Here is a 15,249-nt window from a genome sequence, read left to right on the forward strand (position 1 = left end):
GGTTGACAGTTTAACTGGCCGTAGCTGGCTCGTGCCGGCGTGTCTCAGCTGACTATAAACTCTTTAGTCAACGTCTGTATACATCGGCAGCTATGAGAATTTACTTAACAAATCTCAAGTCCAATTTTCATCCCTAAAACCAAACGTAAAGCGTGTCGTGTTTTCCATATCCCGTTACGGGATGGTCATATGACTAGAATAAAATTAATAATTATTAGTGCGCTAATGCCAACTTTATATCCCCCAAGAGTAATGCTTAGATTTTAAAATTAATACCGAATTGAAAAAAAAAATTGTCTCCATGACCACATTCAACACTAACCGAATCATAAACATGCCATAGTAGGCTTTAGACTTTACTATACGATGAGAAACATATTTGCATATAGCCATAGCCATCGCCATTCGAATGCGGCTAGTAGACTTTTATAGATTGTAAAATTCTGTATGATGTTTGATGCAGAGAGCAAAGGTGGTCTGGTGTGGTCTAACACGATTCAAGTACAGTAGTCATGTTTGTAATTTAATTTTAAGCGGTCTCGCCGATACGCCAATTTTGTTATTCGAATTATCGAAAAAAATCAGTTTAACGACGATTAATCAACTATTGCAAACACTGTTAAGCGGACTTATTTCATCTGTGATTGGTTTGTATATTTGTAATTTATGGTGCAGCCAAAAACATCGTAATGTGTAGTATTTCAAAAGTCACCTCCTTTATTAGTTATCTCTTTGTTACTCTCTATTTTCTATATCTATCAGTTTATATTATTGTTTTCATCACTTTGTTTTTTCAGTTTTCCTGTTGTATTTTTATAACAAACGATTAGTCCATTGATGTAATTTAAATGTGGTTCTTTGGTTTTAAAGTAAGTTTAAACGGTAAGACGAGGAAACCTAACTGAAAGGAGGGGACCTAACAGATGTGAGGAAACCTAACTGAGGTAAGGGATTCTAACTGAGATGAGGGGACCTAACTGATGTGAGGAAACTTAACTGAGGTAAGGTATTCTAACTGAGATTAGGGGACCTAACTGATGTGAGGAAACCTAACTGAGGTAAGGGATTCTAACTGAGATGAGGGGACCTAACTGATGTGAGGAAACCTTACTGAGGTAAGGGATCCTAACTGAGATGAGGGGACCTAACTGATGTGAGGAAACTTAACTGAGGTAAGGGATCCTAACTGAACATAAGTGAGGTGAGAAAATCTAATGGTAATGAGGCAATTCAACCGGGGCGAGGGAACTTATCTGAGATGAGGGCGAGCCTGCAGTTTGCATGTGATGTACTATGGACCCGAGAGATAATTGCTTTACCCTTACACGCGGGGGAATTTTTCTCTTCCTTGCGTCCCCAATCCCCCTAAAATCGCTTGCACCCCTGGTCTTATTTACTAAAGCGGCCCAGGGTGAGAACTTTGGTGATGGGAACACAGAGATCATTGGAAGGGTGCTACAGTTTATTGGTACAGTACTTGAAATAAAAGGGCTCTGGAGCTCACAGCGGAGTTTGGAAAAGCCTACAATACTAGGAAGACCGAAAATCAATCTCTACTACACCATATAATTAACCTCTACCACACCACGATATCAATCTCTACATAAAACTGAGCAATACATAAATGTTAAGTAATTGATACAAAATAACTACTAGGATAGAAGGTAAAAAATGAGACACCTTTAGAGTTGCTATACTCTATATTTACAACCCAAAAATAACACAGTGTAAAGGAGTTTCTCCATTTTAAACATGTCACTACCGTAAATAATAATGTTTTTGAATGTTTAAATAATACATGCCTAAGCCTAATACCACTGTATATCCTACAACCTAATAGATTACATTAAACCCATGAGGTTATTTTTATCACAACCTATTAAGATGGTAATAGTGTTTATAAAAGTGTTTATAAAGTTGGATAAGTTTTTTTTTTAACAGGCCACTACAAAAATGAAAGCATTATTTAATTACTATAAATAGTTGTGGTTTAACTTAGACATGGTTACAGTAGACTTCCTCTTACCGGGCTCCTCGGGACCAAGGCCAGTCCGGATAATGGTTTTTGTGGTTAAACTGACGTCAACTCGGCCACTCGAAAACTAACAAAAAAGTTTTACTTAAATTTGGGAGAGCAATTTAGACGAAAAATCATTGGTCCCAATTATTTCCGAAAATTCTTTTTAGATCCGCCCAATTACTGCCAATCTAGTACGGTTAAACCGATTTGCTGATAAAAATGGTTTTGTTTGAGAGATTTCACTCCTGCTGAGTGCCTGATAAACTGTATTATATAAGTGTTCGGTTAAGAGGGAGTCACTGTATACTATAATGTTGGCAGAAATGTCAAGCAATTCGCTCTGGCAATGTGTTTTATTTGACAAGGTTTTCAAAACTATAAAGCTACCTACAAAATAACACCAATGTGATACCTGCTTTGTAGTAGGGCATGTATAATAAATAGTGCAATACTGTACATAGTGGAACAAATAAGTAAATTAATAGGGAACAGTGAATATAAAGTAAAAACTTTCAATTATATCATGAAAACTATATTACTGACATACGTTAGTCATCTTACAACACAGCCACAAAATATTATTTACACAACACAAACGTGATCATCAATAACGAAATAAAAATAAAAAAATAAACTCTATTATAAAGTAAAATATCATGCTTTGGTAAAACTAAATTAAATTAAGTTTCCATCCTTAAAACCCTGGAAAGTAAATTAAAGGAAAATTTAGTTACTATCAGATATTATAGCTTATACTTCTACTTATTATTTCAGAACAATGCTGTAACTGTCATGCTGTAACTGACCAAATGCTGTTTTGTTTTGCACTAAGAATGTTAACCAAAATAATACATCCTAGAATACTAATGATAAGAAAACTCCCAATGTTAACAGTAAATCTACCACATTTTGATTTTTGATATTGTATGAACTCCATCTCTATTGAGCTACTTTAAATAATGTTGATAATAGTTGCCCTTTTCAACCACACATATTAAAAATACTTGTTTTGTTGAATGTCAGCAAATAGTGTAAATACATAAAAAAATATTTTTTTAAAATTAAAGCTTTAACAAAACCCAATATGAAATATAGGCAAAAATATAAAACCAATAATTATAAAATTAAACTTAAAATAATGGTAATCTTATTTACAACATACTATTTCAAGGAGAAACAATCACTAGCAAAAGAGATGATCTCAAAACATGATTTGTTTCTCCGAGAGAAAAATAGAAGCATCGGTCCACCCGAAAGCATCAACGTGCACAAAGATAGACTATTAGTACAAGTAACATGCTTATAACAAATATTTTAATTATTTTTTATTTTAAGGATTTTGTGTGAGAAATATACATAAAGAACAAGAGTAGAAATTGTAGTAAACAATAAAATAGTCAAGGAAAAGTCTTAACAACAGTCGAGACTCCAATTTTTGGTTATCTAACCTCTTATGCCATATCCTCTATGTATAAGATTAAGTATTGTAAGATTGTGGTAATTTCCAAGTGGAATGACTGTATATTTATATTGAGGATGTATATTGTAATCAGGGGCGTCGTCTTGGGGGGGGTAGGGGGGGGAGCCTCCCCCCCCTAGAATCCTGGAAAGAGAAAAGTTGGGAATTTCCTTGCCATGAGTTGGGACAGTTGGGAAATCAGATACAAGAAAAATATATTTTTAAACTAAATAAAATTTAAAAATATTTGCGAAAATCCATCAAAGATCAAAATTTCTTTGACTTGGACGAATAAACTTGATGTTTCTTTGATTTAATTTAACTTTGATTAAACTAGGCTAAACCATGGCTAAACACGCCTTATTTTAAGAAATCGTTAACCAATTAGCGGTATAGTTTGTTGGAATTTCGTTTACGAGAAATTTTGTTCCTTATTGGACGTATGTTGGCTACCTTGATCCTGTCCTGTGTTGATGATTTTCTGAATGGTTCGTCTGCGAGACTGCAAATTTGAATTTTGAAAGTGCAAGCGGCGTAGCTCTTCAGTTCAATTATGTTGTTTGTTAGTGTTTACAAGAAGTTCAAAAATATTTTTCATGTCAGTCAAATAAACTATATTTTATACCTTTTTTTGTAGTATTTGGAGCAGGCTTACTGACAGGAGTACTTGCTAATAGGTAGATTAAAATAACATTAAAGATAGGTTTTGTATATCGGTATTGCCTTTAAAACTCTAATTTTTAATAACCTAAATGAAATATTTATTCTCTGAATATTATCTAAAAAATCTACAAAAGTGATTTATCATTCCTAATTAAGAATTTACAAAAATGAATCAACTAATCACTCTGAAACAGATCTACATAGACAATAGACAAAACATAACCTAAAATTTGATGTTTGACTTTCACGTTTGAGTTTGATTTTTGTCCAAGTTCTAGTTTGATGAAGGTGAAGGTTAACATTTTTATTGTATGTATAAGTTTATTATCAACCAAGTTGAACGTTTTTATTTTATACAAGTCTTATTTTAGGTTTATTCTTTTCTAGACTAGAATAATATTATTCACAACACTGATAATAATATTTCATCATTACAAACTTGTTTAGGCCTAGTTGTAAGTTTTATGAAAGTTAAAGTGTTGATCTTAATATCAACTTCTAAAAGTATTGTAATTTCATTATTTTGTAATAAAATATTGTTTTTCTATACTAATTTGTACTAGGCTTATTTTATATCCCTAAAATTTTACACTGCTACCACAATGGTTTGTAAAGTTTTTTGGATTTGAAACAATACTTATTCAAGTTTTTGGAGTCATAAAACTTCATTATGAATTGGTAGAAGTTTTAGACGTTTTTTTGAATTGAGTAATTTTGTATACATGTAAAACTAGCTATGTTTTGTTAATGCAAGTTAATAAATACTGAATTGAGTGTGACTGCAGTGTAGTATAATAATTTGTAGATTTTTAAAAATAGTACAGAAATTGATTTTTTTTTATAAAAAATAGTTGGGAAATCTATGTTAAGCAGTTGGGAAATTTGAGGCTTCTCCCCCCCCCTAGAATTTAACCAAGCAACGCCACTGATTGTAATGCTCCTTTGCCGTCTTTGACTGTACTCGGGAGATATGCACCAGGCCTTAGGTGCATGCACTTGACTGTAATTTCCTATTTTTACATGCTGCATAACACCATAACCTAAAAACACCCCATGGTTCATCAACCTGCTTCACTACAGGTTTTCTAGGTTTTCTGTGTTATCCGACCTTTTTGCTTATCCGATCTCGACACGGCCAATTTAGGTCAGATAACTGAGACTCTACTATATTTGTTATTTTACCAAATAAAAATTTTATTAATATTTAATGAATACATGGTGAACGTGTTTTTAAGAACTTTTAAGAGAATTCACAGAGAAGTAAGGTACAGAGGAAACATTCGTACCACAACTAGGGGTCTCAATCCCGGGCCTTCAATCCAATCCCGGGATTTCGGGATTCGTCTCAGCCGATCCCAGGATCAATCCTGGGATTATATAATATTATGATTTTTTACTTTTTAGCCATTTTAAATGAGCGAGAAGTCCCCTTGTTGAGTACTTTAATGTTTCAAACTTTGGCCAGTGTTACAAGTGTAACACTGCGCAATGTTTCCATTTTCTAAGTAAATAAATATTACCACGCGGAACTTTCATTGCCCGTATTTCTTATTTACAGTGTATAAATGTTGATATGTCACTCTAGAGTATAATAAATACATTTAAAAAAATCACGAGCAACCGCACTCGTACGTAGCCTATAAGTCACGCTCACGCTAATAGATAGATTAAAGATAGCTAAGAGAAAAAAAATAAAATGGGAAGAATCACGAGTAGCAGCGTAAAAATTTTTTTTTTTACTTACAGCAATAAAACAATATAAGATACTGTAAAACAATAAACCATATGCTTATGTAGTAGCGTGTGTATGAAAAACGTAATTTTAGATTGTAAGAAATTTAATCACCACACTAATAACCAAATACGAAGATAAAAGTTATACACCCTAAATATAAGCGATCTTAATAATGAGATTATAATCGTGTGTTTATAGTTATATTTTATGGCTTCCATGAAAATAATACTTAAATTTCCGATTGCAATGTTATGTTTGCTACACGAATTGCATTGTTTACTAATGTCAAAAGTAAAACTCAAAATAACATGTAGGCCTACTGTAATTAGGTTCTAAATAATGTAATAACAATTACAGAAAGTAAATCCAAATCGTCTAAAAACTGAAACATATATTTAGGCCTGAATGTAGGCCTATTTGAGTTTAATGATAATTAAATTTTCCAATCAAAAAATATCATTAGGCTACTTATACCATTTCATATAATCGTCCTAAAAATAAAGAGTATATGTGTTTCAAGTGTTACTGGACTATTTTTATTAATTTTCCGTAAGTAAAAGTCCTAAAATTCACAAAAAAAATCAATATAAACATAGGTTTTGCAATCCCGTTAATCCCGGGATTAAAAGACACCAGTCCCGGGATTTCTAGGTATCAAAAATCGGCCGAGATCCCGGGATCCCGAATTGAGACCCCTAACCACAACGCTCATGGTGGAGGAAGACCCTGTACATAAGTGTGTTTCCTCTATACCTAACTTCTCTACGGAGAATTTAAATCCAACCAGACATATGAAAATGCCAACAATGTTCTAAAAGACAAAACTTTAAACTTTACTCAACTAAAATAGTTTCACAGGAAACTGTCAAAACGCAAGATAACAGACAATGTAAGGGGTTAAATGTCTACTAAGGCACGTTGTATAGCTTCATCACTCATCTACGATGTTAACCACATGACAAACTGGATGACATTCAAGAGGTTGGCCATTGGTGTAGCCGGAGGTGGTGGCAGTGGTTTACGAGATGGAGGTGGTACAGTAGCAGGGTAGAAGATGGGTTTATCTAGAGGACAGTTGCCATTGGGTTGCCAGTGGAATGAGTGGTGAAGTTTGATACCGTCACAGTCCACAAGGTTGATTGACTTGTCAAAGCATATCCTGATTTCTTGGAGGTAGTACTGTTTGGTTTTCTGAAACAGATTGAAAAGTTTGTATGTTTCTAAAAGAGGCTTAAACGGAAAATAAGGAATGAGGCAAATGTTTGACTACTGTAAGATCTCCCTAATTTACTTTTAAGTTCAAACTAGGCGTGTTAAGAGTCCTTGGAGGCTAGCGGCCATCTTGGATGATTTCAAACTGCTTCTGAAGAGTTATTTATCGTCCAAAAAATTGTTTCAAACATAAAAGTGGTTATAATTTAAATATCTAGTATACTGTGGGATTAGAAATGTTCTTTGTAGTTTTGAATTGTTCTCCAGGGGAGACCATAGAAGCTAGCCGCCATAATGGATTTGCTAGCCACAAGAGCATTGTTAATTTTGTTAATTCCAAACAGCTGCTGAAGAGTTATTTACCATCTCAAAATATTTGTTCAAACACCAGAGTGATTGTAATTTAAATATCTAGTATACTGTGGGATTAGAAATTGTCTTTGTAGTTCTTTAACTATTTTACGAGTTAGAACAGCTCCAAGGACTCTTAAGAGGAAACACTATGTAAATACAGTTAACGGGACTGTACAAATCAATTTATTATACCAAATTAAATAATTCATTTTTGATAGGATTAGGTTAACCCTTGTTTTAACAGGCCTCCCTAGAAAAAGAATCACACTCATTAAGAAATTTGCTGCGATTTTATGATAGCCTGCCGCGGTTGGTTATACGACAGCCAATGCTCAGTGTGAATGAGTGCACAAAGATTTTAATTTGTTCAATAGATGCACAGTATAGTAGGTTCTGTGTTCCAGTTGTTATGGACGAAGGTCTACAAGAAACGAAAAGATGCACTGAACCAAATTACTAACAAACACACAGTATGGCAAAAGCAGGGGTGAAATACCTGGATAAACAAACAAAAAACACTGCAAAAAATGTGCCAAGCGAAAAAAAAACTGATTAAGTTTGAGTCTATGTTCCTTCCAAAATGCTACATTGAATGTTTTTAGGATAATGCTAGCCGACTACTGACATTTTTATATTCAGATGACAGGACCCGGGAGATCCCGCGCATAGCACTCTTGGACAACCATGGCGCGCAAGATTACCTGTAGGCAGCATCCAATGTGTTTAACATAAGGCCTATAAATATAGAAAATTTTTAATATTTAACCGACAACATTTTCCACCAACGCGGGTGTTACTCCCACCCATTGGCCATTACAAGGGTTGTTGACAAGCTAATCAGTGGAGAAGGTATGTGTCAGTTTGCTGATACCATTTATTTTCACTTAGTTTATCTCAACTCACCTTATCATGGACACAGTGTATGGAAGGGTTAACCCCGAGAGTTGTCTTAATAGCCAACCAGATTGAGGTTAGGTCAGTAGGCGAGTCTGAGTCAGGGTAAACACTGGCTTTGCCTAGAACTCCCTTCATGTTAAACTTTTGAAGCAAGTCCAATCCTGTCTGGAAGTAACCGATTTCTGGGGGAAAAAACTTTATAGATTAGCTACATTCAGACAAAAAGAAAATACCTTAAGTTTTGACGGTTGTGTCCTAATTGCGAACAGTCCAGATTGCGAACAAGGGTAAAATCGTCCAGACTGCGAACAAATATTTTGGAATCTGTAAAGATGGTTTAGTCGCTGTTGTTGAACGTGAGTTTTAATTGATTCTTTTTGATGTTTTTAGGTAATTGAGTTGGGAATGTGATTGAATGATTGATGTTGTAATGTGTAATGCATATACATGTTATTTCGGATGTATTTGTTTTAGTTGCTATTTAAATTCCTCGTTGAAGATGTTTTTTTAGGTAATGATTGAGTTTGGATTGTGATATTGGAAAATGCATGTAATTTCGGCTAATTATGTTAATAAACTATAGTATTAATGTAAAATGATTGTTTATTTTTTTCACTCTGAGATTGTTTAGTTATTGTAGTTGCTTGTTCAAGTCAAACATATTAGCCTACAGTATAATTAATTTTAAATAAATAACCACTTTAAATATTATCAGAACGGATTTGTGAGTCTGAAAGAATATGTCTGTTAATATACAAGCGGCTTTACGTAAAATTATACTACGTCTCATAAAGATGATATGTGTCTTCAAGAACATTCATCCTCTCCGTTATGTATATTACCAGTCTTAATTTATGATTTAGGCTAAATTATTCTGTTAAGTGTTTCTATGAAAGGGTTGAAAACCCCGACCACTCAAAATTTGTTCGCAATCAGGAATCCTCCCAACCCTACGGACGACCCCATCCACCTCGTAGACCCAAACTTGTTCGCATTCTGGACTGTTCGCAATCAGGACTGTTCGCAATCAGGAGGACACCGTTTTGACTACACAGAAGAAATTTATGTGCTACAAGCTTTGACTATTGAGTCACAAGTTTTTTTTTCAAAATGGATGTAGTTGAGTTGAGCCACTCAACTGTGTTGATGTAAATCAGTAATATCTATCGAATAAGTGGGATCTTTAACCAAGTCAAACTGGTAGGACCACTTATTGTAAGCAATTCTATCTTTTATGCCATGCAATCTATATCAGTAACAAAACAATACATTTTGTCCTAAAAACAACAATAAAATAGTAAAGTAGGAAATAGAATTTTAACACAAGCACACTCTGTGACTGGCTGATTCAACTAGGTACATTTTGAATACAAAACTGGCAATTCGTCTCTGTGGTAAGGCATGCCTTGATCACTTATGTGATGGCCCAAGATGGACTCGGTGTCTGCGGTGTCAGATCTGGCTGCTGACCAAAGACTCGTCTCTTCTGTCTCATCATCACTGGCACGAAGAGAAGATCTCTGGGGGATTCACTGGATTGCCTTCTCAACCTAACTCCAATTGACATGCATGTCGTCAAGGTCACTGTGTGGAAGACTTTCTACAGACTCCAGTGTGAAAACCATTGGTTGGATGTAGGAGGATCCCGAGGCCACTCTCCGATCCCTCAAACGGTAAGAGGGGAGGTTCTGGACATGCCTTCGGACCACATGCCAATTCCATTAATCTTCGCCAAGCCATTCACCATCCAGAGATGAGTGGATGTCGCGAGAAAATCCTCTTCCACAGATTCGTATACCGATGGTTCAAAAGTAAGAAGTGGGACGGGGGCTGGAATTCACAGTGTGCAGAATGGGGAGGACTTATGAACCAAAAATTAACACTTGATTTACTTTTAGTGTCCAAAAACCAATGCTACTAACCAGTGGGAATGAAACACTTTTGTTGGCACGTACGATGTAGAACTATCAACATTATTAACCTTTTCCTCCAACATCATCAAAACTATCACTACTTGTCCCTTGCACAATTAAGTGTGGGAAACTTTTTTCATTTAAAGATTTTAGCTAGTTTACTCTTTTTGTTTTTTCCATGTTATTCGAACTTTCTGTTTAGCCAAACCTGCCACAACTGGATTGGATAGAATTATCGAGATGGTACTGTAATACTTTAGATGCGAGAATGAAAGCATCCAATCGATATCTTCTTCTTGAGTTCTGCTGCCTTTGACCTACCTGTTGGTAAATAATGAGATCACAACTTTATTTATATATCACTGTATTCAAAACACAGTAGTAGAGTTTTGGAAACCCAAAAAATTAGAAATATGTTACGTTGTTATTTATGTTTGCAATTTTGTATTTAGAGTACTTATTGTTGTTCAAATAAAAATCTTCCCTGTGACTCAATTCATGTACAGTAGAGTTCCGATAGTTCGAAATGGTTGGGATCAGACCCATTTCTGATTACCAAATATTTAGAACTAAGCAAAGTTTATATTTTTTAATACACTTTTTTACTTTGGACGCTAGGCACAAGCCCGGGATTGTTTTTCACATTACTTCAGGCTAGACCTAGGGGTTGCGGCATTATCACTGAGATAAAATCCTTTGTTGATTTGTCAGGATTTGAACCTGGGACCTCAGGGACCGAAGCCCCGCGCTAACCATTAGACCAGCTTTCTCATCTAAGTGAAATGTTAACTAAAATACTCTATAAAACAAGTATATTTCTCGCCCGGAAACTACAGAAAGCTTCGACGGCGAATACTTTGCTAAGTGACAGCTTGTACTTAATAAATTAAAAAAGTAAAAAATATTGGTAAATCCTTTTTGGTTTCGGATTAAGCGGAGGTTTGGATTACCGATGTTCTGATTATCGGGAATCCACTGTATTTCCAGTAAAAATGCTTTCGTGAATAAAGAAGATTATTATTGTATTTAAATTTATTTATTTTACACTAAGCTATTAATATTTTACTAAAAACACACTTTATTACCCTCCTTGTAGCAGCAAACCTAAGTACTTATTAAACCTAATGTTATTTAAATGGATTTAAGTGAAAATCAAATCAGGCAAATGGAAATTCGTTCAGTCAGCAGGTTTGGTGCGGCGGGGGTATTTGTTACTGAGGTAGTCGATGTGATAAAAAAGATGCTAGGCCTATAGCTTACAATAAGTAGTCCTATGAGTATGATTTGGTTAAAAGCCTGCGTATTCGACGGAAATCAATAACTTACATCAGTCGGCTTACTTCAACAACGTCAATTTTTATTAAAAACTGGTAACAACTTAAACATGGGAATGGAATGCATAGTTCTATCATCAGTCAAGGATAATCAACAATATCACAGACCTGTACTCAATTGAGGAACTGAGGCTGAACAGGTCCCATGCTTTCGCCACTCGTGTCTCCAGAAAGAGTTGGCTGGTTCTGGGATCTCCACATCTATCCAGTACTCTGTTAGGTTGTTCATGATTGGAGCAAGCTGTGAGGCGTTAAAATGCAACGAAGAATTGCAGAACGATGGACCAATCGTGCCAAGTTTTGTCGGCCTGTAAAAATATTGAGTTAGTAATTTGAGTTAGTCAATAAATTAATCACAACTTTATAAGTGCATTAAATACAACGAATTGTGTCAATATACTGTTGCGGGCTTAACGGGTTCTTTACAATAAAACTTGGCGATTTTATAATAGCTATTTTATTTACACTAATAACTATCTATTTACAAATATTACAATTACCTAACACCTAACTAACCCTATCTAAACCTAGCTAATGCCTATTCTAATTTACAACGTTTCTACTTACAGCTAGCCTCTACAGGATTTATCACTACTTCTGTTACAACACTGTCACTACACTGTCACTAGTGTCACTTCACTGTATCTACACCGTCACTACACTGTCACTGCCACTAGCACTAGCACTGGTCACTAACACCGACGGGCGCTTGCCGCGACGATTCTCGGAAGGCTCAACTCAACTCAACTGCCGTGTGCCGGAAGACGGTCCCTTATATAAGTTTACCGTGGAACATTCTGGAGACCCCTAGTAGCTTAGACAAAGGTGTTTACAGATCACCGTGGAAGCTTCTGGTGGATGTCAAAGACCCTATTGACGTAGTCCGTTGACATGGGTCTATTGTCTTTCGGAGAACCCCGTGTTGACAACAACCCTTTTGAGACGGCGCCTGGCTATTGTTGCGCGGGACTCCTGACTTGTAACACTACCCCCTCCTTAAGACTTGTTCTGTCCCAGAACAGATTTCTCTCGAAGCTTGAGATCTTCTGGACCAATGTCTCCGGTCCCCCACGGGTTGAATACGCAGACCACAATGTCGATGCAGTGTCCTCAAAAAGTTCCTGCACCATATTTCTTACAATCTTCCATTCCAATCCGTCATAACCACATCCCAGCCTGGGAATAGCAAGCTTTTTTATTCCAATCCGAAGAATTTTGTCTCGCAGGTCTTGCAGGCTTTTCTTCAACGATTCATAGGAGGGCTTCTTACTTGACGTTTCCTTCGTAACGAGGTAGAACAAATGCTGGCCGTTGCGCTTCAGGTGAAGGGTCGTGCCAATGGTGGGGCTCTGACGCTCAAGATCTTCGGTCCCTCCAAACTTTTTCCTGAAGACTGTGGCTATACCTCGCGACGCTCTCAGATCTTCTGCTAAGCAAAGCAGTGTGCCAAGGCATATTTCACTGGCAAGGTGAAGAGGTCCTTATATAACAGCCTCAATTCCTCATTTCCACGTTTTTCAGTCACGATATCTCTTGGCTCGGTTGAGAGGTTCCGAACTTGTTGTTCCTCTTGTTTGCCGTGATCTCCGTTGTAGGGTGCAAGCCTGTTGAAATGGACTAATATGGGTTTGCCGTCTGGTTGCCTCTTAATCCGGTAGATGACATCATTTAGACGGGAAATAACTTCATAAGGTCCTTCCCACGAGTTCTGGAGTTTAGGTGAATATCCACGACGCCTTCGGGGATTATGTAGCCACACGAGGTCTCCAGGTGTGAACTCTCCTCTCTCGGCCTTTACGTCATACTTCTCCTTCATCCTGTCACTTGCTCCAGATATGTTGTGACGGACTTTCTCATGTATCTCGTCTATCATCTTCCGGTTCTTAGACAAGGGAGCAACATCCTGCCACGATGGTCTTCCATTATTGTCCATCTTCCATTGCTTAGTGTGTTTTAAGCCTGGGCCCCACTTCTGGTCCTCTGACAGCTTCTTCCTGTCCCCTTCGTCGATAATGGCGGTCACACGACGAACCGATGCAATATGGTCTTCCTTGCGTGCCCAACGATTGCCGCTGCGATGATTTGACTCAAAGTCATACTCCTGCTTCGATTCTGGAGGGATCGAATGAGGTTTACTCCGGGGACGCCCCATCTCTCCGCAGTTCCAACAGCGTGCCTGCCAGTGACGATTTTTGAGTGCCTCCAGAACTCTCTCTACCAGGTCCTCGATGTCCAGAGGAGTTGTAGGTTCTGCGTCAGCCACGCGGACTCGGGCCTGACCTCTCACCGACTGCCGTACAGCCTCAAACTCCAGTGCCTGTGACAGTGTGACATTCAGGGTCTTTGGTCTGGCGAGCTTCACTGCCTGTTGAGTCTCAGGTTCACGTAGACCATCTAGGAATTTATCCACCGCCAAGCTCTCGTAGACATCATCTGTGACTGATGGATATGCGTTTCTCACCAGGCGAGCAATGTCGGCTTCAAACTCCTGAAGTGACTCGATAGGCTTCTGGATCCGGTTCCGCAGCTGTGATCGGTAGAGCTGGTCCATATGTCGATGTCCAAAGCGCATGTCCAATCTTCTTACTAATTCTGCGAAGTTCTTCCGCTCCGCCATTGTCATAGCATGCAGAACAGCTAATGCATAGCCCCGTAGTGCAAGACACAGCGTCGAAGCTTTTGTCTCCTCGGTCCACCCATGGACCATAGCCGCTGTCTCGAAGAGAAGCATGTAGTCCTCCCAGGGAGTCTTGCCATCGAAGTGAGGAACGACGTTCTGAGGGGCAACGGCAGCAATGGTGGGCGCTGGCTTGGAGATCGTTTCAAGGGCGTTACCCTGCTGAAGTTCGCCAGTGCTAGCCGATGACGCAGGTGTGAAGCTCCCCGATGCAGCCATCTCCTGCCGAAGCTTATCAACTAACCTATCTTCTAGATTCTTTTCTATACAGTTAACTTTCTCATCGATTTCATTTATTCTACTTTCTAAACTATCAACTTTGCTAGAATATTCGCCTAATTTGTTCAGCATTTTTGATTCTACATTTGAAATTTTTGTCTCAATGCTAGCTTCTAAGTTTTTAGCGAATTTCCCATATAGGGAATAAGCTATTACCGTAGTACTCATAGTAAGACCTGGACCCGGGACCAATTTTTTTTTCGTTTTGAGGTCCCTAGAGGCCAAAAACACCATCCGTTCAAATTCATATATATATATATATATTTATATATGTGCCCGTTAGCGCGATAACTCGAGCAAAAACGATCCGATTTTGATGAAATTTGGTACAAACGTGTAAACCTACGTTTATTCAAACGAGTTCGTGAACCAGCATGATCGGACCATGGGAACCCCCCGTTTATGGGGGGTTTTATGGGTTAAAAATGGGGTTTTCCCACTTTTGACTAAAAAAACATAAAATTTTGCAATTTCTTTCCAAACTATTTTGTAGAGCTTAAAAAAACAAATAATTTAGTATATTGAAGCGTTATAATGCACCTAATGGTTACGGAGAAAATTTCAAAAAAATGTAAATTTAAAATTCCCATGTTATTCTTATGGAGAATAAGTAAACTGTTGTAGTTTGCTTGTTTATTAACATTTTTTGCCCAAATTTGGTAAATGTTTTTATTTCTTACTAACTATTAACATTTTACATAAAAAA

At 37.1% G+C, this 15,249-nt stretch overlaps 1 protein-coding gene across 1 annotated transcript in view; it reads right to left on the reverse strand.

Annotated features, from left to right (window-relative positions):
* Positions 1-1,681: 1,681 nt before the first annotated feature.
* Positions 1,682-15,249, reverse strand: part of LOC128985886 (ribonuclease Oy-like) — a 39,153-nt gene continuing 25,585 nt past the window's right edge. The window contains exons 4-6 of the mRNA XM_054405850.1: positions 11,696-11,895; positions 8,347-8,522; positions 1,682-7,068 (exon numbers count right to left, since the gene is read on the reverse strand). Of these exons, the coding sequence (XP_054261825.1) occupies positions 6,817-7,068; positions 8,347-8,522; positions 11,696-11,895 (628 nt within the window). The 3' untranslated portion in view covers positions 1,682-6,816. The remainder of the gene's footprint in view (positions 7,069-8,346; positions 8,523-11,695; positions 11,896-15,249) is intronic.

Source organism: Macrosteles quadrilineatus, unplaced genomic scaffold (assembly GCF_028750875.1).
Source record: "Macrosteles quadrilineatus isolate MER2022 unplaced genomic scaffold, UCM_ALF_1.0 Scaffold_2__2_contigs__length_208266976, whole genome shotgun sequence".
NCBI lineage: Eukaryota > Metazoa > Arthropoda > Insecta > Hemiptera > Cicadellidae > Macrosteles > Macrosteles quadrilineatus.